The 24,145-nt window shown below is 38.0% G+C and overlaps 1 protein-coding gene and 1 long non-coding RNA gene across 2 annotated transcripts; one reads left to right on the top strand and one right to left on the bottom strand.

Moving 5' to 3' along the window:
- Positions 1-11,201: 11,201 nt before the first annotated feature.
- LOC145739563 (uncharacterized) lies at positions 11,202-15,657 on the top strand. Its single transcript, XM_081994957.1, has 2 exons — positions 11,202-11,604; positions 12,161-15,657. Exons 1-2 carry the CDS (start codon positions 11,202-11,204, stop codon positions 15,655-15,657), a joined length of 3,900 nt encoding a protein of 1,299 aa, XP_081851083.1.
- Positions 15,658-23,194: 7,537 nt separating this feature from the next.
- LOC145739539 (uncharacterized) lies at positions 23,195-23,683 on the bottom strand. The gene is made up of 2 exons (XR_014181073.1): positions 23,475-23,683; positions 23,195-23,407 (listed from the first exon to the last, which is right to left on the bottom strand). It is a non-coding gene; the product is annotated as an uncharacterized LOC145739539 (long non-coding RNA).
- Between the last annotated feature and the right edge of the window lie 462 nt (positions 23,684-24,145).

Genomic DNA, 24,145 nt, shown 5'->3' on the forward strand with positions numbered 1-24,145 from the left:
ACTTTGTTGTTAAAATGTAGCTTTCTACTTTAATAAGTTTCTCATACAATATTGTATTTTCCACTGTTACTTCCAGTGGCATACGATTGTATCAATCACCTTTTTTACGTTTAATAGCTCAAAATAGAGATCTTTAGTTTTAATAATGCTTGGATGCAAATTTTCAATTTTGAGAAAGTAATTGCATTTTCTATATCTGTTAATATTGCATCAATAAATTTCATACAGATTTATGACTGGGTTTAAAACATCTTTTATAAATGCTGTGTTTTCCCGTAGTGTGGTTTTTTGAACAATTAGTCCGAGTTGATTTAATTTACTTTCTAGCACTTTTCATTGTGTTGGACTGTTCAATCGTGTTGTTAAATTTCTCTAAAAGGTTGAGAGATAAGGAATTCCCTTTTCTAATGTTTGAGGTTAATTTATTTTGACTTAATTGTAGCTCTCTAATTAAGTTTTCGTAACGCTCACCATCTGAGGCGTCTAGATTCCCAGTGACTGCTTTGAAAATTGAACCTATACCGTTTATTAAGCCACGCTTGTACCTCTGGGGGGTGCGGAATTATTTCCTTAAGTTTTGTTTCCGCCCTATCTTGAGTGAGAGTTAGTATTTTTAAATAATTTATTATTTCGAATTTATATCTGGATGTTTTGTTATAGTTTCAGTCAGATTGAATGATTTATAATTCAGTTTATTTAGTTCTTCGATTAGGGGATTCATGTCGTAGTAGTGCAAAGTGTATATGAATATTCTTCCAATTTTGCTTGCCCCAATTTAATTGAAATTAACCCAGGATTGTCCGTTATTTCCTTAACAGTTATTTTTTCTTCGATTGCCACTGCAATTATGTGAAGAAATCTGGAATAAAATTACTGTTATTAGAAACTATACTTTTGTTGTAACGGTCGCCTAATGTTAGAAAGGTTGTACCTTTCTTGATTTTCTTGTTTTTCCTGTCTTTTTCTTAGTATTTATGCTAACTAATTTAGTAGGTTTAGAAAATCTATCAGTATGTTTTTGTCTGATGTGTTTTTTAAGGTACACGTTTTGATCTGGTTTGAAAATTTCATTTACATCATCTTTATTTTTATTTAATTTTTCAACTAAATTTTCTTTTCTTTTGACTAAATTAGCATTTATTTGGGAATATAAGCTTTAGTTTTTCTTTGTGATTATTGACATAATCATTTATTAAAATTTGATCTAATTTAATATCAAAAGTGTCGTTGGTAGTAATGTGTCCTTGGATAACGTCAATAGGTTTCAGATTGGTAACAGAATGGATGGTATGGTTGTAAGCGAGAATAGCGTAATCATTTTTGTTTTGATTGGGTATCGCCGTATTCTTGATTGTTTAATAATCGAACTATGTTCCGCTAACGTGGAATGTAGTCGTTCAACGACTCCATTTGATTTCAGGATGATGCGGCGAACAAAAATGAATTTTTGATTTTATGTAAAGTAAGAAGTTCAGTTATCACTGTAGTTCTTATTCTGTACCATTATCCACTATAATTTGCTTAGGGATACCATGATGTGAAAAATAATTAGTAGGTTTGTCAGCAATTTCCGTTGATTGCCAAGGAATTCAAATAATATGCTTGAGCATACTTTGAAAAACTATCTATTATGGTTAAAAACTTAGATTTTTCCAAAGTATAAGTATCAAGATGTAGGATTTCGAAAGGTCTTGAAGCTGTAGGGTGATATTTATTGGGATTTAAAGGATTTCGTTCGTATTTGCTTCGCGCACATATTTCACAATCGGTTGATATAGGTTTGGACTGAAGATTTTAGCTCAGGCCAATAATATTTTTCTTTTAGTCGTTGACTGTTTTTTTTTACTCATGGTAATTTTAATAATATCCCTAATATCTTCTTTAAGTTGTACATCTATTAATTTTTTCAAGCAACGTATGAATTTGAAGGAAGGCCAACGAAAAGTTTGTCTAATTATTTCACAAAAGGGTTCGAACATATTGGGATCTTCAAAATATAGGTGATACGTTTTATTAGGTACCATTGCTTCTTTAACAAAATTGATTACGTCTTGATCAAAATTGTTTTTTGATAATTGTACGTGAATTCTTTTTTACTTTTATGCAAGATGTGGGTTGTAAATTTGGATGGAGAGTGCAAAACATTATGAATGATAATTTGGTTTGCTCCGTAATTTACAGCTGTTTCAGAAATTGGTATTCCTACAATTGGATCTTGTTCGGCATTAGTGTGAATTGTATTATTGTCATCATCATCAGGCATTTCCAGCGGGTCATTATCTGGTTGCGCAATAATAGAAACTGATCCATATCGCGATTCGTTTCCAGATTCAACGGTGTTGTCATACACCTCGTTAACAAACTTGTCTACATCAAAGTTATCAGGGTTTTCTGTTTCTTTAACATGAATCTGAATACGAGACAATGCATCTGAATTCGTATTAAGTTTCCCTTTTTTGTAAACTATGCTGTAGTCAAATTCTTCTAATTTAATACGCCAGCGGAGTAATTTTGATGACGGATCTTTCAGGGAAAATAACCATTGCAAGGGTTTGTGATCTGTAACGATATTAAATTTCCTGCCGAAAAGGTTAGGGTCGAAAATATTTGTTGCCCAAACTAAACACATACATTCCTTTTCAATAGTTGAATAGTTTAATTCTGATTCATTTAAGTGTTCTCGACGCGTATGCTATCGGTAGGTCTTGTCCGATAGGTCCTTGAGATAAGACGGCACCTAATGCAAAAATTGCTTGCGTCCGTCGTTAAATTAAAGGGTTTTTCGAAATCCGGATATTGCAAGATGGGGTTCATTAATTAATAGATTTTTACAAGTTTCAAAACAAGTTACGATTCATTATTGTGCTCGATGGTAGCACCCTTTTTTAAACATTTAGTTAGTGGTTTAGTTAATTCGCAAAATTGTTAATAAAACGCCGATAGTAACCCAAAAGTCCTAAGAAGCCTTTTAGTTGTTTTGTTGTTTAGGAATAGGAAAATTCTTATTGCTTTAATTTTGCCGAATTTGGTTTTACTCCTGATGGTGTTACTACATGACCTAAGTAAGCAACTTCACGTCTTAAAAACTCGCTTTTGTCAAGTTGAATTTTGAAATTTGAGTCTCTTAATCTCTGGAAAACGAGCTTGAGATTTTTCTATGTGTTCTTGCAAGGATGTTGAGAATACAATTATATCGTCAAGATACACAAGAACATTTTCATTTTGTATTCCACGCAGTATGGAATCCATGATTTGCTGAAAGGTTGCGGGCGCGTTTTTTAACCCGAAGGGCATTCTCAAAACTCATAATGCCCCATTTTCTGTATTGAACGCGGTTTTTTGAAATACACTTCCTTCCATTTCGATCTGATGGAAACCAGACGCAAGATCAATTGTGGAGAAATACTGACATTTGCCAAGCTGGTCTAAAATATCAGTAATTTGTGGTAAAGGATATTTTTTGTCAATTGTCTTTTCGTTTAACTTGCGGTAATCAATAACCACTCGCCATTTTTGCTTTCCGGTAGCATCCAACTTCTTTGGTACCACCCAAATTGGTGATGACCAAGGCGAATCCGAAGGCCTAATGATCTTTTGATCTAACATTTTCTTTATTTGGTTACTGACTTCCTGTCTGTGAACAAAAGGGTATCGGTATGTTTTTGTGTAGACCGGTAACTCGTCCGTTGTTTTACTAGAGTGTTTAATCTTATTGGTGGAAGGTGAAGGGTGAATTCTCGTTATAAAAAATATCAGAATATTCGTTGCATAATTTACAATGTGATATTTTTTCTTCCGAATTAGATGATCGAGTCGAAGTTTTGATGTGTCCAATTTAGGTTCTGATGCCATCTTATCCTCAAAATTGTTTAAAACTATATTTTCAATTTTTGAGTTATCGAAACTTTCTACTGTAATAGGTTCAGAGAAATCAATTGTCACTGGTGAAATGCCGCTGTTTAAAACTGTGGTTAACGCATAACCATCTTTTGCAACTGTCAGCAATTCTGGAATTTCACAGCTGTTAATTTTTTGGTAAGGAACTATCACATTACCAGTTGCAACCGTAGTTTTTATCTTAATTTACTTGCTCCATGCGGGGACTTACAGTAATAAGACAATTTACAGAATTTGTTTGATGAAATTGAATTTGGATACTTGCAAAAGGGGTGACTAAACGTTTAGTATTATAGTTAATATTGGCTTGCAAATATTTTAAGTTGTCTAATCCTAACAACCGTCGAACGCATGATGAATTTAAAAGGTAGAACTTTAAGTCTGGTTATTTGGTAAATTAAATTATTTTTGAAGTTGGCAACAATGCACTAAACTCGTGGTTTGATTTTGGAAAACTGTACTTACTACAAACGGGTCGTAAGATATTCGATCAGGATAAATTGTCTTTACTACGTCAGGATTCATGAAAGATCTAGTTGATCCGGAGTCAATGAGTATCTTTAGTTATGTTCAGGGGAATATTATATATGATAACTCGCTGTTAGAATCTAGGTTAAAGGATATAATTTGGGGTTTAGTTGGTGGTGTTATTAAGTGTTGTTGTCGTGTTCGAAAGGTTGGTGAAATTTTCTTCTTGCTGAAGGGACTGTTGAACAGATTCCTCAGGCATTGTTTCTTGGAAAAATTCATTTTGGGTTTGTTCATTGACGGTTCCGTCAAGATAATATGTACTTGGATTTTCACATTGGTAATTAGATGGACATTGGTCGTATGTGGGGTCTAATTCGGTATTGTATACTTCTTCAATGACTGGCATATTCCGGGGACGGAAGTTTGAAGAAGAAGGACCTAGTCTTGAACCGTAACTAGATCTGTTTGCATTGGAACCAAAGGTTCGTTGTGCACATACGGACATAGGCGTTGGTTTAGGTAATTGTTTCGAAGGGTCAGGTCTAAAAACATTTGTTGGCTTATTACCAAAAACTTGTGAATTTGTAAAGAATCTTTGAGGTCGTGTGTTAGGGTTAGGTGTAATATTAATTGGTTGAGACGGAAAAAATTGTCGGAATTGATTTTGTGAATTAATCCGTTCGAAAAATTTGGGAAAAATGGTCTGACATTTTGTTGTGGTTAGTATTGTCCCAAAAGGTTGCGATTGTCGGGGTTTCATCTGTTGCTGATGTGAATTTTGCATTTTAAACATTGTTTGCGGGATTACTTTGAAAATATCGTACATTACTTTCCTGTGTAACGTATTGAATAGCTTGCGCAAGGTCAATAGGCTTCATGCAACGGATGGTATTACCTAAGGGTTCTTTTAACCCAGATAAAAAGGTTGTTAAAGCCAATTTTTGGTACATACTACGTTTTACATTGGCTGTAACATTATCGTCATGCGCATCTACATAACTAACAAGTAAATTTAAAAGTTCTAAGACTCTATCATAGAAATATTTTGGCGATTCATTGTTGTTTTGTTTCAACATTACCAAATCTCTATTCAGACAAGTTTCGTCTCGAGTATCTGCAAAATTACGGTTTAGGGTATCTTTTAATTCTTCCCAAGTAGTAACGTTTTGAACGTTTACTACAACTCGGGCATTACCAGAAAGTTTACGAAGTAGACAATTCAACAAATAGATATTTTAAAATTATTTCTATTGGTAACATCATAAAAATTATCTATTAGAGACTTACAAGTTGCTAAAAACCTGTTTAACCTCACTCGGGTTACCATCAATTGTGGTACGCAATTCAAATACTCGGGTTTAAACTGAGCCATATCTGTGATTAAATTATCTGTATTAGAAATTGGTAATACAACTGTTCCCGTTTCAAGAATTTTTTAAGATTGTCTTCGAAAACTTTAATATTAAAATTAGATTGCGTATTACTATTAATTCTTCCTTGCACTTTCCGATCTTGAAAAGCGGAGTCAGAGTCACTTGAAGGTTCGATATTATTAATAGATAAATTATTTAGTAAATCAGATAAAGCGTTTTCACTTTCTGTCATTGAGAAAAAATTGCACTTACATAACTAGTGTCTTCTTCATGCTGGTTATAGGCGGCAAGAATTTCTTGTAGCGATGTCGTCCACTTCCAAATTCCTGTCTACCTGCGAACTCGATCAAGCCTTTGATCGAACTCCAAATTTTAGCGGTATGGGATCCAGTCGTTAATGGCGATTTTGGTCCAATGTCGATGCTAGGAGCCCGCGAAATCGATGGGTAAATTTCCACGATAACGACTTATTGACCGTTCACTTCACTGGTAGGTCCTTTTCGCGATGAAAGTACCTGATTTTGCGATTGCCAATTAACCGGAACTCGGAAAATCAATACACGATGTACTGAATTTTGGCAATCCTACCGACTGCGCCACTTAAGATTTGTGAATGAACGAAGCCGTTTTTAAAAACTAAGTTTATTACAAAAATTGTAAATTACAAATTAAAGGATTAAAATACGTCTTAACAATTAGAAGGCTAGACTCTGACTGTCTTAATACAAAATACAATAATATGAATTAAACCGAATTATGGCGGATTCCCAGGTCTAGTCAGCAATATAATGGCTAGCTAGCAGTATTCCCGGAATAGGTGGCCTCATAACTCATGTTATAAATTTCCGACTTTTAAGGTGAAAAATAACTGTCTTGATAAACATGTATTTTCTAAGTACAACTTGGATGGCAATGTTTTCAATTGGAAAATTGTTGTACCTACGGCTCATAGACAGGAAATTCTTGAAAAGTTTCACGATCATGACACAGCCGGTCATTTAGGCATCTCTAAAACGTTGTCTAGAGTTGCTGAACTGTATTATTGGGCAAATATGCGAGATTCTGTTTACCGTTATGTTAGAAAATGCACTATTTGCGCTGTTAGTAAATCTAGTCATTTACCGCAGGCAGGTCTTATGGGTCAATACCGAAATATTAATTTTCCTTTCCAGTTATTGTCGGCTGATCTTATTAGGCACTCCAACGAAATGTCAAAAACAGCTAATCGAAATTTTTGGAAGGGCAAACACGGCAATTGAAACACTCACTTTCTTATGAATACTGATAGAGTTTTAGCTTAAATTTAGTGATTTTCTAAAGACTTAGTTTTTAGAGACTCAGTTGAAATATCATAAAATGCCTGCATTTTGTTGTGTTGTGAATTGTGGGAGCCGGGGAAATAGAGACAAGCTTAGTTTCTTTAAAATTCCTAGAGTGTTAAGTCCAAAACACAAAACAATTCTGATAGAATTGTCGAAAATAAGAAAGCAACAGTGGTTAACAGCAATTAATAGAGCTGATTTAACCGAGGCTAAACTAAAATATGCACAAGTTTGCTCTAAACATTTATTACAGGTACATAAAAACTTTTTAATGTATTAATACTGTTTAAAACATTAGCAAAGGGGTTTAATTTTAGGAAAACCTGCTAAGCTAACAGATCAACTGCATCCAGACTGGGTACCGTCATTATTACTTGGATACTCAAAAAAGACACCGAAAGATCTTGGTCGCTATGAACGACAAAATAATAGAAACGTACTTCTTCAAGATAAAGAACTAGTGGTTAGCTAGTCGACTCTCATTTTTGTGTATCACAACCAAATGTACCTCATTGTTATATTGCATAGTTTATACTTCATTTTTTATGTGATTTTTCATTGGTTTTACAGAATGGTGTATATAAACTACTCCTGTCCGTAGTTTTCTTTTTTGCAGAGTAATTGGGTAGTTATTTGCTAAGATAATGTTTTATTGATAGGTATTATGCTTTATTTATTTAGGTTGCTAGTACTTCCTCTCATGAGGAAATGTTCAAGAAATATGCCACTGTGATAATGATTTATCCAAATCCACCCAAACAGATGTTGATTTGATTAAAATGCAGAAGATTTGTCTTGAATTAGCCAACAAAACAGAACAAATTTCTAAAATGTTAAAAACCCAAATATCATGCGAGGCCATAAAATCCAACAATACTAAGACACATTATTACACTGGGCTGCCATCCTACAAACATTTTGAGTTATGTCTTGCTTTTATTAAACCATATATGAAAATTCATGGAAAAAATGTGTTGGCCTCAGAGGACCAATTGCTGTTGACATTAATGAAACTAAGGTTGAACTTAGATTACACTGACATCTCATATAGGTTTGGCATAAGTATTTCAACTGCGTCAGCAAACTTTAAAACCACCATACATATTACGTACATGTGTTTCAAAAGTCTTATTGTATGGCCAGAGAGAGCAGTTTTACTGAAAACTATGCCAAAATGTTTCAAAGAATCATTTCACTGCAAAACTGCTGTGATTATTGACTGTTTTGAAATACGGTGCGAAACACCTTCCAATTTACTCACTGCTGCTCAGGCTTGGTCTAACTACAAGCACAGTGAGACTATCAAATATCTGATTTGCATCACTCCTCAAGGTTCTATTTCTTACATTAGTGCGAGTTGGGGAGGACGCATTTCAGATAAATGCATTACCCAGAATTCTACATTTCTACAGAAGTTATGTCCAGGAGATATTATAATGGCAGATAGGGGATTTTTGATTAAAGAGTTTGTCGAGTTATTTCAGGCAACAGTAAAATTACCTGCTTTTACACGGGGCAAGGATCAGTTAGACCCTGTGGATCTAGAAGAAACAAGGTCAAAGTCACAGTCACATCACTTGTTAGCAAATCGAGAAACGAATGCTTTGCTTGATGAGATAGTGTTAGTGTGCTGTGGTTTAGTAAATTTATGTCCCTCAGTTGTCCCATTAAATTAAAGTATTTTCAAATTATATGAATTTAAATGCAATAAACTTAGTTTCCAAGCATTATATAATAATTGTTTGAATATATCATAAACAATATAATTATTATTTGGTAGGTATTTTTTATATTAAAAACATCACACATGACATCAACTTATTATATTGTCACGTTTAGGGGGTAGCGTAGGAAGAGAAACAAGATCGTAGCTTAAGTATGTCGTCTTTATTTAATACTCTGTTAACATTGAGCTAGCTCTTACCCCCAGATTAGGAGGGCCGCTAGCACCGCCGCTGGCGGGACGCACATGGAACACTGTCCAAGAGGGGGTGTGTAGGTGTGTGGGTGTGGGTGTATGTGCGTAAGGCCTTCTGATGTGCCGCCAAGCGGAACCCGCTCGATACGAGCAGGGTGCCCCTATGTCCGACACGCCCAAAGGATTTACTTAAGGCACTGCAAGCCCTCTTGAAGTGTCGCCAAGCGAAACCCGCTCGATACGAGCAGGGAGCCCTTATGACCGACACGCCCAAAGGACTTACTTCAGGTACTGATAGAGTCACTACTGGTACTGGTCAAGAGTTCGGACGGTCACCTCTTGGTATGCGTAAGAACTCTTGTCTTTTCAGCCTGGGCTTCCAAGAAGGTATCGAGCCGTCCGGGCACTAGAAAGTTCGGGCTGATGCTCGAAGACCGACCTAGAGACCAGTGACCTCCCTTTGGAGATGCCCCAGAGTTCGGTGCCTTAGCCGAGCTACGGTGCATCTTTTATACTCGTCAGCGACCTCATTACGCTAACCTTGCTGACTATGGTGGTTGCTGGGTGTGCACCGTAACTACTAACACGGGTGTGACAATATTATTATGTAAATGTTAAATCTTGTTATTTATAATATTACATAATATGTTTGTAACAAATTTAGAACATTATAGAAACTTAACTCTTAAACAGTGTGATTTATTATATGAAAAACTAGTACATATAAGTACTAGTAATACTAAATCTAATAATAAAATAAATTGTATAGTGGAAAAAACAAAGGTTTACAACTTTATTTATTAGTCAAACAATAGTAATATATTGATCTGACCTTAAATCCTAATACAATTTGGGCACAACCATAAATCATCAGGAGTTTCTTTTAAATTAACACATTTAAAAGGGAACCATTTAATGTCACAGTTTTCGTTATCACAACAAATCATTGGTGAACCATCATCTGCAGATTTGCAAACACAATACAACATTGACTTGTTAGAATTTGTAGTAAAAAATTTCCCTAAAAGTGGTAAAATTATTTTTAGATGAAAGTACTTTTTTCAGAATTATAATACCAAAACTCTTGATCAAAGTCAATTCTTTCCACAAACAGTACATGGTCCGTCCACTTTGTGTGTTCGTCCAAGTTATTGTTTTTAGCTGTATCATTCAATCCAATCATAGTTTCATAATGTTGTCAGTGCTAATTAACAATCCTTTTTATCGCAATATTTATCAGTAATATTTTCTCAATTTACCGTTTTTCGAACGTCTCACTTTGTTTGCTCGATCGTGCCTCGGATCGACAATAAAAAATACCTTTAAGGAATGTCACCTTTCCGAATGTTCTGACCTCTATCTATCGTGGTCGGTTCGCGTCTTCGATCACACCATTATTCGCTTGGTTTACCGCATATTCGTTATAACGCACCATCGCCGTGAGTGACTGATATTAATCCACATCACCACGTAATCATCAGCATCAGGGAGGCCTCCACGAATTGGACCAGATTTAACCAAAGGTAAGAGTTTTCTTAAAGGTCGCGCGATACGATACGTCCACTAATCTCTCTCACGAGCCGAGAAAACAAAGTTAACTAACTAATAAGCCAAAGCACAAAATTTTTTGATCCGTCGAGCCGGATTTAGGGCTTAAATTATATTAAATTAACATCAATTCTTTAAAAAATAAGCTCATTATTTAGTTCGACCGAAAAGGCAATTTTCCGATTTGGTTTTGGTTTAATTCTAAAAAGGCTTCAATTGTAGATGCATTTTGTAGTTTATCATATTTTCATTTCATTTCGCAAACACAAATAATTTCAATAAAATACATATTTTGGTTAGCACTGACCTTTCATTCACGCACGATTTGGACGCACGCATTCTTAGCATTCCTTTTGTGCCGATAGATAGAACGGTACACGTTTGGAGATTGATCTATTTTGTACCTTTTTTTTTGTGTATCTATTGTTGTACCCTAATTTTAACATTTATTTGAGTGTGCATTGACGCCTGGTTTAAAATAGTAACAAATACTGGTGGTTTTATACCATTAACTGGATTGTAGTGAATTGTTAATTTGCCATATTCTTTGATTCCTATTTTGGATTAACGTTTATTCAGCTTTGTCACTTGGTATTTAATTGATTTCCTGACATTAACGTTTTTCGTTGCATGTACCACTCAGTAGAGAACATTCACAAAGCCTTTTATGACATGCATAACAACGTCATAACGTTGATTTCATCGGCAGATGAATCGGCTTTTAACATTGAAGACAAGGTTCGGAAGGAGTTCGATTTTATGTATTATAAAATCAAAGCAGTTCATTTCGGGTTGCCTTCAATGGTATCTGCAGCTGCCTCTACATCTGACGCTTCACCCAGTAATATTACCTCCAATAATTTACCCAAAATTGGTCTGCCTACTTTTCCGGGTGATATTACCGTTTTTCAATCTTATATTGATTTATATGACGCGCTAATTCATAACAATTCTAACTTATCCGATTGCGAAAAGTTTACATATTTGTTATCAACTTTGCGGGGAACCGCTCTTACCATTGTGCAGCATCTTCCGGTTAAGTCTTCCAATTACACCATCGCTTATGAAACATTATGTAAGCGTTTTAAGAATGTTCGATTAATTGCAACAACTTTATGGAAGAGTCTCGAGAGTGCGCCACGGGTTAAGAGTGATAATCCTGCGGAATTACGAAGTTTACTCGACACTTTTGCTGAGAATCTTGCCGCATTAACCCATTTGGGCCTTCCAACTCAACATTGGGACTTTATTTTGGTTCAAATGATTCTTAGTCGCCTCGATATTTCTATTGTTACTCGTTTTGAACTTTCATATGACACTTCCACCACTCTGTCATCTTACAAAGTACTTTGCCAGTTTTTGGCAAAAAATTGTACGCAATCAGCGCCATCACACACTTTTACATTTTCCAACATCATCTGTACTGGGCCGGGAATCCACTGCACTTGATTTGCCATCTTCTCAGCCCCCTAGTTTGCAGGCCGGTCTTACCTCTGCAAGCTTTAGCGTGCTTCTCTCAACCGCTCGCATTCAAATCCGTGATCGTCGTGGATCATTCCAACCAGTGCGGTGCCTTCTGGATTCTGGAAGCATGATTTCATTCATTACGTTAAAATGTGCTCGTCGTTTAGGTTTGAATGCTGAATCTTCTCCAGTTCAATTGTCTGGATTAGTCCCTATGACAGCCTCTTGTAATCAGGGAGTCACTTTTACTTTTAGACCATTTGCACAACCAGAGCCTCAACTCACCATTGATGCACTGGTGTTAGATACAATTTGTAACGATCAACCGACATCTGTTTTACAAAGATCGGACTGGCCGCATTTGAGTAATCTGCGACTTGCTGATGAGCAATTTGGAACTCCCGGTTCGATCGATGTCTTGTTGATCGAACTGTTGTTGGATGGTCAGGTGAAAGGTCAGGCCGGTCATCCGGTTGCTATTAACACAGTGCTTGGCTACATTTTAATGGGTCGCATTAGTAATCAGGCACCGCATCAAATAACTTCGCTCCATTGTAATTTTGATTCCTCTGCAACACCTAATAACCAAATCAGCCGGTTTTGGGAGGTCGAAGAGGTTCCAAGCGTGTCACACCTCTCTCCTGATGACCTTGCATGTGAAAAACATTTTCTTGATACCTACAAGCGAGAGAAAACTGGCAGATTTGTAGTCGAACTTCCGTTCCTCGATGCGATGCCAACCTTTCCAGGAATTCGCAATCTTGCTCTACTCCGATTTTACAGTTTAGAACGCCGACTCAGTAAAAACCCGCCTATCTATCAACAATATCGTGACTTTATCAACGAATACCTGGATTTGGATCACATGGAGCTAGTTACCGAAGTTGGAACGAGTGATTGTTTTTATTTGCCACACCATTGTGTGATCAAGCCCGAGAGTTTAACTACTAAACTGCGTGTACCCGGACAACCTTCTCTTAATGATTGTTTGCTTCGAGGACCAAAGCTGCAGCTTGACTTAATTTCGATTTTGCTTAACTTTCGCACTCATTTATTTGTTTTTTCCGCAGACATACAGAAAATGTATCGTCAAATTATTATCGCACCCAAGCATCAAGATTATCAACGCATCTTGTGGCGGTCTTCTCCACATGAACAAGTTCGTGAGTTTCGCATTAAACGTTTGGTTTACGGACTTAACTGTTCTCCGTTTTTAGCACTCCGCACCATTCTTCAATTAGCTCAAGAAGAGGAATCAAGTTTCCCTCTTGCTGCTGACACTTTACGCACGTCAACTTACGTTGACGACCTAGTCACAGGCTGTTCATCCTTGGAAGCCGCGTTGCAGCTCCAAAAGGATTTAATCAGCCTTCTTCAACGAGGTGGATTCGAACTTAGAAAGTGGGCAAGCAACAATCCAGCTCTCCTCAATCGCCTTGCTTCTTCACATACCGCACTTGACCCCGCCGTTTGCTTTGGCTCACAATCGGTTTCCGAATCGTCGTTAAAGATTCTTGGTCTTCGATGGAACGCATTTTCCGATATTTTTTTCTTTTCCATCAACATACCCGCACTCAATCTTTGCACCAAACGCACCTTGCTCTCTCACCTCGCTCAAATTTTCGATCCTCTTGGAATTTTGACACCAGTTACATTTCTTCTTAAGCATTTGATTCAGCGCATATGGTCTTTAAAACTTTCGTGGGATGACGCCGTCCCGAATGACATTCTTCGTCTCTGGACACGATTTGTCGACGAGGTACCCTTGTTGAATTCACTTAATCTACCCCGTTTACTCTGTCCTGCTGGCTCTATTCGGTTTGAGCTTCATGCATTTGGTGATGCAAGCGAAAAGGGTTATTGCAGTGTTCTATATTTACGCTGTTTTTCTGAAGTCTCAAAACCTATTGTCCATTTTGTCTCCGCCAAATCGAAAGTCGCCCCATTAAAAACAATTTCACTGGCGCGTCTTGAATTATGCGCAGCAGCGTTAACAGCTAAACTTGTCTCCTTTGCATTTAGCGTCTTCCAGCGCACAATCTCCATTTCTCAAGTTTTCTGTTATTCTGACTCTAAAGTCACTCTTCACTGGATTCATTCGTCCCCGCACCGGTGGCACACGTTTGTGGCCAACAGTGTGTCTTACATTCATGATAGATGTCCCGCTTCTTCTTGGTTTTATGTGCCTTCTGGTAATAATCCCGCTGATTTCGGGTCGCGAGGCCTGTTACCGGACGAATTGTTACAATGCAGAGCTTGGTGGTTTCCATCTGTACTTTTTCTGGATGACTTTCCCTCTCCATTTTCTCCACTTTCAGGTGAATGTTCGGAAACGCTCGATGAGCAAAAAAAAGTGACCCTACACAGCACTTTCTCTTCTAATTTTCTGGACTCGTTACTCGAAAGGAATTCTTCTTTATCCAGGTGTATACGCATCCTTGTTTATGTTAAACGGTTTGTTAATGCCGTTCGTAAGCTATCACCAGACAAGTCCAATGATTTTATCTCAACTCAAGAACACCATCATTGCATGCTCATTTTTGCCAAACGAGTTCAAGAAACCGCGTTTGTTTCCGAGATAGCCGCGGTTCGACGTGACCAGGTACCACCGCGTTTACGTAAATTGAACCCTTTTATTGACAAGTTCGGTTTGTTACGCGTTGGAGGTCGTTTACGGTACGCACCTATTTCCTATAATCGAAAATTTCCCATTTTGCTGCCGTCTCATCATCACTTTACGAGGTTGCTAATTGAGTCATTGCATCTACGCTATCTTCACGCAGGAATTCAAACTGTACATTTTTTAGTGCTGCAACAGTTTTGGATACTGTCGGCTAAACGAATCATTCGACGAGTTCTATCACAGTGCGTTCGTTGTTGGAAAACGCAACCCATTGCGACTTTACCCACTATGAGTCCTTTACCTTCGTCGCGCGTTTCCCAAGTGAAACCATTTCTTTATGTGGGAATCGATTTTGCCGGTCCATTTCACATTACGATGTCCAAAGGTCGTGGTACTCGTACCACCAAAGCTTATCTCTGCCTCTTCGTGTGTTTGACAATTAAAGCCATTCACCTTGAACTGGTCTCAGATCTGTCAGCATCCGCCTTTATAATCGCTTTCCAACGCTTTGTCAGTCGCCGTGGACGCTGTACCGATGTGTACAGCGATTGCGGGACTAATTTTGTCAAGGCGAACAAAATGCTCATGGACTTTGCCTCTTCTGCGGCCAAACGCGAGACTATTAATTGGCTTTTTAATCCTCCTTCTTCACCTCACTTTGGAGGTTTGTGGGAGTCCAATATTAAATCTGTCAAAACTCACTTAATTCGCGTAGTAGGCAAATGCGTCCTTACATATGAAGAACTTTATACTTTATTGACCCGCACTGAAGCTATTGTCAATTCACGGCCACTGACGGCGATTAGTTCTGATCCTAATGATCTCGAAGCTTTAACTCCAGGTCATTTCTTGACTTTGGAATCGCTTAACGCACCGCCGGAACCCGATATTACGCTGGTTCCCTCCAATCGTCTCGTTGGCAGTTGCTCACCCAAATGCAACAGCATTTGTGGTCCCGTTGGTCTCGCGAATACTTGTACACGCTGCACCAACGTACTAAATGGCACTCCACGTCTCGTGCACTTGAACCTGGGAACTTAGTTGTCATCAAGCGGGACAACGTCCCTCCCTTAGAGTGGTCCTTAGCTCGCATCATACACGTACACCCGGGTAAGGATGGAGTTGTCCGTGTGGTAACGTTACGCACTGCTAATGGTGTTTTTAAACGACCGGCTGTTAAGGTCTGTCCGTTGCCGTTAGAGTCCTAGTTTCTCCACTTTGAGGGGGCGGAAATGGTCCGTCCACTTTGTGTGTTCGTCCAAGTTGTTGTTTTTAGCTGTATCATTCAATCCAATCATAGTTTCATAATGTTGTCAGTGCTAATTAACAATCCTTTTTATCGCAATATTTATCAGTAATATTTTGTCAATTTACCGTTTTTCGAACGTCTCACTTTGTTTGCTCGATCGTGCCTCGGATCGACAATAAAAAATACCTTTAAGGAATGTCACCTCTCCGAATGTTCTGACCGGATCTATCGTGGTCGGTTCGCGTCTTCGATCACACCATGATTCGCTTGGTTTACCGCATATTCGTTGTAACGCACCATCGCCGTGAGTGACTGATATTAATCCACATCACCACGTAATCATCAGCATCAGGGAGGCCTCCACGAATTGGACCAGATTTAACCAAAGGTAAGAGTTTTCTTAAAGGTCGCGCGATACGATACGTCTACTAATCTCTCTCACGAGCCGAGAAAACAAAGTTAACTAACTAATAAGCCAAAGCACAACAGTACATTTGAGGGACTCCAAACAACAAAATCACAAAATTGTGTTTTGGTAATTGCCATCTGTTGTTGGATTTGATAAAAACATGAATGTGATTTATCTTAAAAAATTCCATTTTCACTTTGTTTTAAAAAAAAAATGATGATTTTTTACACATGTCTTCAATTGAATTGTTTTTTAACAGAAATGGACACTTGACTTCCAAACCATGGCATCTGGGGATGCTCCAAAATATGGATATTCTGAATTTATGCAGAACCCAACTGGTTTGATTACAAAGTTATCATGAAACATTTTTTGCTCATTTTCATAAGCTTATATCCCATCTTTTTCATGTTTTTTTTCCCCATTCAGTGGCTGCTGTTTTAAAAATGGAATTGAGTGGATAGCATATCTGTTTTATTAAAAAAAGAGATGGCTTATCCAAAGATGTTCTGGTGACTTTTTTGAAATTTGAGGCTGTTATTCGTCCTATTCGTTGTTGAAACCAACTCTCACATAGTGACTGACTAACTGTGGCTTCTTGCATTTTAAGACAATCATCTTCGGCAATGGAAATATTGAGGGAAAACCCAATACTGACAAGTTCAGCTAAAGAATATGTTTGGAACTCTTCTCGGTAAAGGCTGGCATATGGGTTGTCAATACTATTTTCTAATGGAACTTGGCTTGCTATGTGACTTGCAAATGGCTCAATAATCCGCATCAGTGGACAGGTGCTGCCTATTTCATCTATTTTGCACATCAAATGATTTAGTTCCTGATTTGATATGGGGGAATACTTTGATTGTCTGTGTAGTGAAAGGTAGTTCCAAAATTAATTTCACTGACAGGTTTGTATTAAATTTTTCGTACTGTTGGAACTTTTCACATGGCTCGTACATCAGTTGAAGAAGTGCTTGCTTTCATTGTGTTTATGTACTCAGCTGAGTACCACAAATCTCCTACATGGCTACAAACTTTACTTAAACCAGCCATACAGGTGCAATGAGCACTATTTACACTTCCATCTTGTTGACAAATAATCCAAACCTTCAGGGGATGATCATTCATTCTTTGATAATGTTTGACCTAAATAAAAAATAAAAAATATAGATTGTGTTCAGAGAACTGAGTGAAAAGTAAAATACCTTTCCTATCAACACAATATAGTCACTAATTTTATGAGCTCCACAGTTGCTTACAAAGCCAGCATCAAAGTATTTGAATGCATTCAAACTTTTAAATGCTTTCATTTGCTGTCAGTATAGTAGCTAGTAGGAAGAACTAAGTAGCTAACTATATCCATGTTACTTACAGGAGGAAAATCTGCAGCCGATATGCTAAACTGGTCATCTTTAAGTTCAAAGGGGTCAACACCCATAACTTTTATTTTCTGTTCGTACCTAACCGCTACTTCGGGGTTTTGGGCACGTATTTTAAAATAGTAATCACTCATTTTAGCTATTTTAAATAAATTCACAATCCACTACTAATTATCCACGAAAAAACGTCTTATAGAAGCGATCTCTACAATGAAACTAATGGTAGGATGTCCTGTGCTTGGCCTTCCAAAAATATATGACGTAAAACAGCCGATTTGCTGGACTGCCTAATTGGTCCTTATCCAAGATCAAAATCGGGAAACCAGTACGTTCTTGTTGTGGTGGATTGGTTCACTAAATTTGTACTTGTGCACCCTATGGCGAAAGCGACTTCTAAGGCCATAGTTAAGTTCATTGAAAATCAAGTTTTCCTTTTGTTTGGGGTTTGGTATATCGCTAAATATCATGCACAAGTAAACCACACTGAAAGAGTCAACCAAGTGATAATCACTGCAATAAGATCCTACATTCATGAAAATCACAGGGATTGTGATAAATCTATTTTCCAATTTGCCTAGGCTATTAGACTGGCTAAATATGAAATTACTGGTTTCTCTCCTGCATTTTTAAACTTTGCCAGAAATATACCTGTTGAGGGTTCATTTTATGGTTTAATCAGTGATAATGCTGACAATAAAGTGGAAATTTCTGATAAAGTGCATAACCCCAATACAGTTCAGGAATTACCTAACATATATGAAGAAGTTCGGAAACGACTTCATAAATCTTACATTCAAAGTGAACAACGTTATGATTTTCGAAAGAGAGATGTTAAGTATCATGTTGGAGATCAGGTCTGGAAGAAAAATTATGTTTTATCTAAAGCAGTAGACGGTTTTGCTGCCAAGTTGGCACCTAGGTACATTCCTTGTACTATTGTCACGAATGGAAAATCCATTAATTCAAAAGACGGACTTATTGACTTAAAAACATAAGAATATTCGAGGATTGCGAAATATTAAGCGCACGAGGCAAGGTCGCACCATGATGCACTGAGTGCATCGTATCGGTGATGAGTCACCACCACCTGCGTTGCAGGAATATGAAAAACAGGCGACGAACAATAACAAACTACGTCAGCCGATCAATCGGGTATAAAACACGCCGATTGCAGCAGTATAGGGGGAGTGTGAACCAATCGACGGTAGTGCGACCAGCTGAACCAAGAGAGTCAAGATGTCGACTCTCCTCGTCGAAAAAAGATCAAGTTAAGTAGTCCATTCTCCAAAGTTGTTCCAACACGAAAGTGACCAAGCCAGCCGCCAGAAAATGCTAAGTCCTTAGCTTATGAATCTATGTAAGTACAATTGTTAAATTGTCAACTTTTAGTATGTTTATGACCGTATTGTGCAGACCCATTTATGTATACTACATTTAATAGATTTAAGTGTTTAATAGAAAACTCAGTGTTTGATTCCATCCTTAAAACTGAGATCCCGGCACGACGTTTAACGTCGTGAGTCAGTTTAATTGATGAACCCAGAAGGGCTCATAAATTAAACGTGACACTATTTCTAAAGTCCTCTCTAATTTGGTATACCGTTTGGTTGACAGGGATGGAAATAATTTGGGAGATTGGCATGTATCTGACATTAAACCGGGTGTGACTTTAAGTGGCGAGTCTGAGCATTCTGATGCTCATTCGTTTGACTCCTGATTATTGAGATTTAGTTTTTGTTAGGATTGACTCTAACTTTGTATGCAATTCCGTTCGTTTAATAGGTGTACACGATTTGAGTCGGTCGTATGTTTTTCTAATTGATTGAATCCATAATGAACAAGTTTGTGTTTTCTTGATTTGGTGATAATGACATTTGTTCAATAAGTGAAACACCTTTTTCAATAAGTGTCATTATTAAGGGACAGTGGCGGGTACTTATATACTCAAATGTTTAGTTGAAAGATTCTGTGGATACCGTATTACCGAATAACACATTTTAACATCGTGTACCATTTTTAATTTAATTTAATTTGACTTGCTTATTATTGGATTTAATTTTTCTCGATTGTGACTTTAATTAATTGATTTTCCCGCTTTGGATACTCCCCTTTATTTGTTTGTTCTGGAATGAGTGTTACCGTGTAGTCAGAGATCCTGGAACGATTTGGTAGTGTCAGGGAGTACATTTTTCCTCGATTGTGTCTTTATTAATTTTTTCCCGTTTTGGATACTCCTCTTAGTTTTTTTTGTTCAGAAACGAGTGTTACCGTGTGGGTTCTTGGGACGATTTAGGAGTGTCAGGGAGTCAATTTTCCTTTTGCTCGATTGTGTCAATTGTTTTTCCCCGCAACTTGTCCCTACTGTAAGAACCTTAATGGCCCTGGAGTACGGGGACTTTCTACTGTGTTCGACCTCAGCCCCAATACCTTGGTTACGTGAGATTTGGCGTCAGTGGTTTTGTTCGGAACACCCCAGTAGATTTAATTTTTGTGTGGTTACTGATACACTAATCGTTCGGTGTATTTTTCGGATTTTCTAGAGAGGGTTCCTATCAAAAATCTTTTCTTTTGTTGATGGACAATTGTCTTCTCTTTCCTGTTAGTTTTCTTTATTTCATTTCCATCTGCCAGGTGATTTGTTTTGGTTTCTCTTTCTGTGGTTTTCCTGAGCGTTGAGTCCTGTCTCTGTTTATCTCTACTGAGACTAATGAATGAGGTTTCCTCTCACATACGCAACGTTGGTTTCATATTCAACCCCGTTTTAATTTTCTGGACATAAACCGGTTAGAGATTTGTAGGGTCATGACGACTTCTCCTGGGAATATTGTGCGGGTGGGAGACTGGAGCAAGTCAACTGGTATCTTGTGTTTTTTTTTTCTCTCTTCAGAGCTACTTCATAGCTGTGATGAGCTTCATTTTTGCTTGAAAGGTTGTATGCCTCCTTCAAATGGTATGCTGGCGCCCATCGCATTTGTTTTCTTGATTTTGGTGGTTTACCGTCTTTTGGTTTGCTTTTCTTCAGTTCAGTATCGAGGTGCTTTTTCACTTAAAAAAAAATAAACAAATTTAATTTTTTTTGGTTACTTAGGGGTGTGTGTTAGGTACGAAATAGAGTTTTCGTCCGTAACTCGTTTGGTTTGTGTTTTTAATGTCCGTGGGCCTAGTTACACTAGTAGACCTATTCCGATCGCTTAATAGCTCCATTTGCACTTTGTGCACATTTTGTGGTTAATGTGGGTGCGTGACCTGATGAGTTATCAGGTGCCGTAGTCACGTGATTAGTTTCGATTTTTGTCGGGGAAGCGTCGGTTTGTGGTCGTGTTTCTTTGTGTCAGGTGCCATGTGGCCTATTTAATCACCCCACTTTGTGATATCGGTCGCTTTACCAGTACAGCACCCAAACTGCCGACATCTGACCTAGGTTCTGAGCGTTGTGGCACGTGTGTGACTTGAATTATTTTTTTTTAATCCTTGATCATCTGGCCGAATCACAGTATTGTGTTCGGTCCGACCAGAGATCTAAGGGCTTTCCGACCAGAGATCTAAGGGTTTTCCGACCAGAGATCTAAGGGTTTTTCCGACCAAAGATCTAAACTTTCCAATCGGGGATTGAAGAAACCTAACCGGGATTGCTCCGTCCAGAGTTTTCCGGGCCAACCCACGTGTTGGAAAAACCGACCAGCAGCCACAGAGTTTTAAAAGGTCAGAGCCTCAGTCAGAGTTGAGCAACCAGGTCAATTCCTTACTTGATTTTGTTTTATTGAATTTTTTTTAGTTTATATTAGTTTGCTTTAAACAACTTCAACACTTGTCATTACCTCTGGTCACCTTTTTGGTTGCCGGAACAAGTGTTGAAGCTGTTTGTTCGTTTTCCCTGGTGTTCTGCTGTTTTATGCCTTAGGTACCTGTCACCAGTCTCTGGATCCCATTTCCTACCTGGAAATCAGCGGTGGCCACTACTGACTACTGGGGAGAGGATACTGGAGGTTCGAGGACCCAAACATCGTCCTTAAAAGCTGGTAAGGGCACGGTTTGGCACTGGGACAACTTTTTCTGTTTTTTTTTTGCTTTAATTCATTTTCGATCCTGTTTAAATTTCATTTCATTTCGTTTCATTCAGAACATTAGTCTTGCAACCTTGTAATTTTTGTAAAATTTGTAAATTGTAAATTTTGTGGTTGTTTTTTTTTTGTTTGTAATATACACATGTACATATACAACTAACGGTTCGTTTGATTTCCTACGGTAAATCCAGGAGTGTTCATTTATTAAGAGCTAGTAATTATCTCATGCAATTAATCCACGACCTTGAGCTAACACAATTAAAAATGTTGAAATCTCATTAACGTGAGGTTTCATCATAACAAATTGGTGACCAACGTGAAGGGTATTTTTGATTTTTAGTGGATTGAACACGCTTGGATTGTGGGTTATCAGACTGCCTTGTTTGTGCATGTGTGTTTTTGCATGACTACAATATTTACTTAATTTTTTTTTTCACGGTGCCAGACGTATATATAGTTTAAATATTTATTCTTGAATTAAAGAGTGTCAAGTTTGGAATTGCTGGTTTATCGTACTATCGTTGAATTTTTACCTTTTGCTTCTCTGTTTTAGATTATTGATGGCCGTGTTCTTGGTATCTTGCCAAGAAGTAAGCCGGTTAGAGCAATCCTAGTGAGTTTCCCGATTACAGCATAAAAGACGGCCGCCTGTTCCAACATTTCTGGGATATAAATGTATGTATCACCACCGAACCGAACGATCCTTGGAAACTTTGCATCCCAAAAAATGCCCGAGACACCGTTCTACGGCAGAACCATAATGAACCGACCGCCGGACATTTGGGAATAACAAAAACTACCGTCCGTATTACCCAACGTTATTACTGGCCGGGAATGATGCGTGATATCGCTAAATATGTCCGTAATTGTTCCTCCTGTCAGAGATATAAGCTTTCACAGCAGGCACCTCCAGGCCAGATGCAACCGTCTCGTAAAAAAAGTCCCTAGGAAACCGTCAGTACCGATTTAGTTGGCCCTTTACCTCGTTCGGCCAAAGGAAACAACTCCCTAGTAGTTTTCCAAGACCGTTTCACTAAATGGGTACAGTGCCGAGCAATAAGAAAGGCAACAGCTCGTGCCGTAAGCCAGGCTTTCTACGAGGAAATTGTAACTCGTTTTGGTTGTCCAAAGACCGTGCTGTCCGACAATGGCACCCAATTTACTGGCCAACGGTTTAAACAGTTGCTTGAGGAATTAGGAATAGCTCACCGTTTCACTCCGCCGTATACGCCACAAGCTAATCTTCCAGTGAGTAGCAGGTTAATACTGTCACGTGGTCAATTAAATTAAGTGCTGCAACTCCCTATTAAGTTTGACCGCAAGACATTCTCGCTTTCCGTGTCGTCCGGTGTGGATGATTCAATAAACGAAGAAGCAGATAATGTATGTATTGCAGGTAAAACAGAAAACTGATGTAATTGACTGAGCAAATATTATTTACCAAACTGTCCAGAAGTTGCTAAGGATACACAAAAACCTACTGTGAACGATGTTTATACTTACAATTAAGGCTTAAATATACAATTGTTGAATAAACTTAACTACAACTCAGCTGATCCGCTCTGTCATTGGTCCATAACAGGTTGGTAAGTGTAACTTACATACAGTTGACGTAAAAACCTTACACCACCAACCACAATCAACTTATTGAACAGCCCTAGTATGGTCAGCAGTATCAGGGCGATTACACCTGTACAAAAACAGCTAAGGAATGGACTTACATTTAAAAATAACACTGAAAACGAGAAAAAGAATACGAAACATGTGCCTGTCCCATTTAGCCACCATAAACAGCTCGGTCACCAAAAGGTACCTCATGTACCAGAGGCAAGTTTCTTGCACTATTTAACATTTTTGGTTTTGGTTGTGTTGGAATATCTTGAAAATAGTTTTATTAATTAAGGTTATGTGCAAATCCTAAATAGGCGCGGATTTCTTTGTCCTTGTTACTGATCCGTTGCCGGTCTTCTAGTCACTACTTGCCCTATGCCGATTGGTTAAAATTACAATGACAGTTAACAAAGTGTTGTTTTCTCTGTTGTGTACACCGTATATGACAAAGACAGCACTAGACATATAGTAGTTGCCGAGGCGAGGCATTTCGGATTGTATAGCGCGAATCAAACTAGTGTCGGATGACGTAACAATATTACCAGTCAATGTCAGTGAGTACCTTCTTTAGGATCAAAATTCCACTCATCTAATGTTAGCGCAAGTGAGAAAATCGAAAATGTACCGGAAATTTCGCAAAAAAAAAAAGTCAAGTCGGAAGTACCGGCCCGAGTGAATTCGGAAAAAGTGAAAATTGAACGAAGCAAAACGCCTTTGAGGTACTCGAGACGGTTGAAGCATCTGCCCCCCGCCATCAGAGACACCTTAAAGCAGGGCAAACAAGTCATTTCGCAAGAGTCGTGAGTGTTGGTGTCGT

Source organism: Ips typographus, unplaced genomic scaffold (genome assembly GCF_016097725.1).
Source record: "Ips typographus isolate SLU unplaced genomic scaffold, UJ_Ityp_2.0 IpsContig33, whole genome shotgun sequence".
NCBI lineage: Eukaryota > Metazoa > Arthropoda > Insecta > Coleoptera > Curculionidae > Ips > Ips typographus.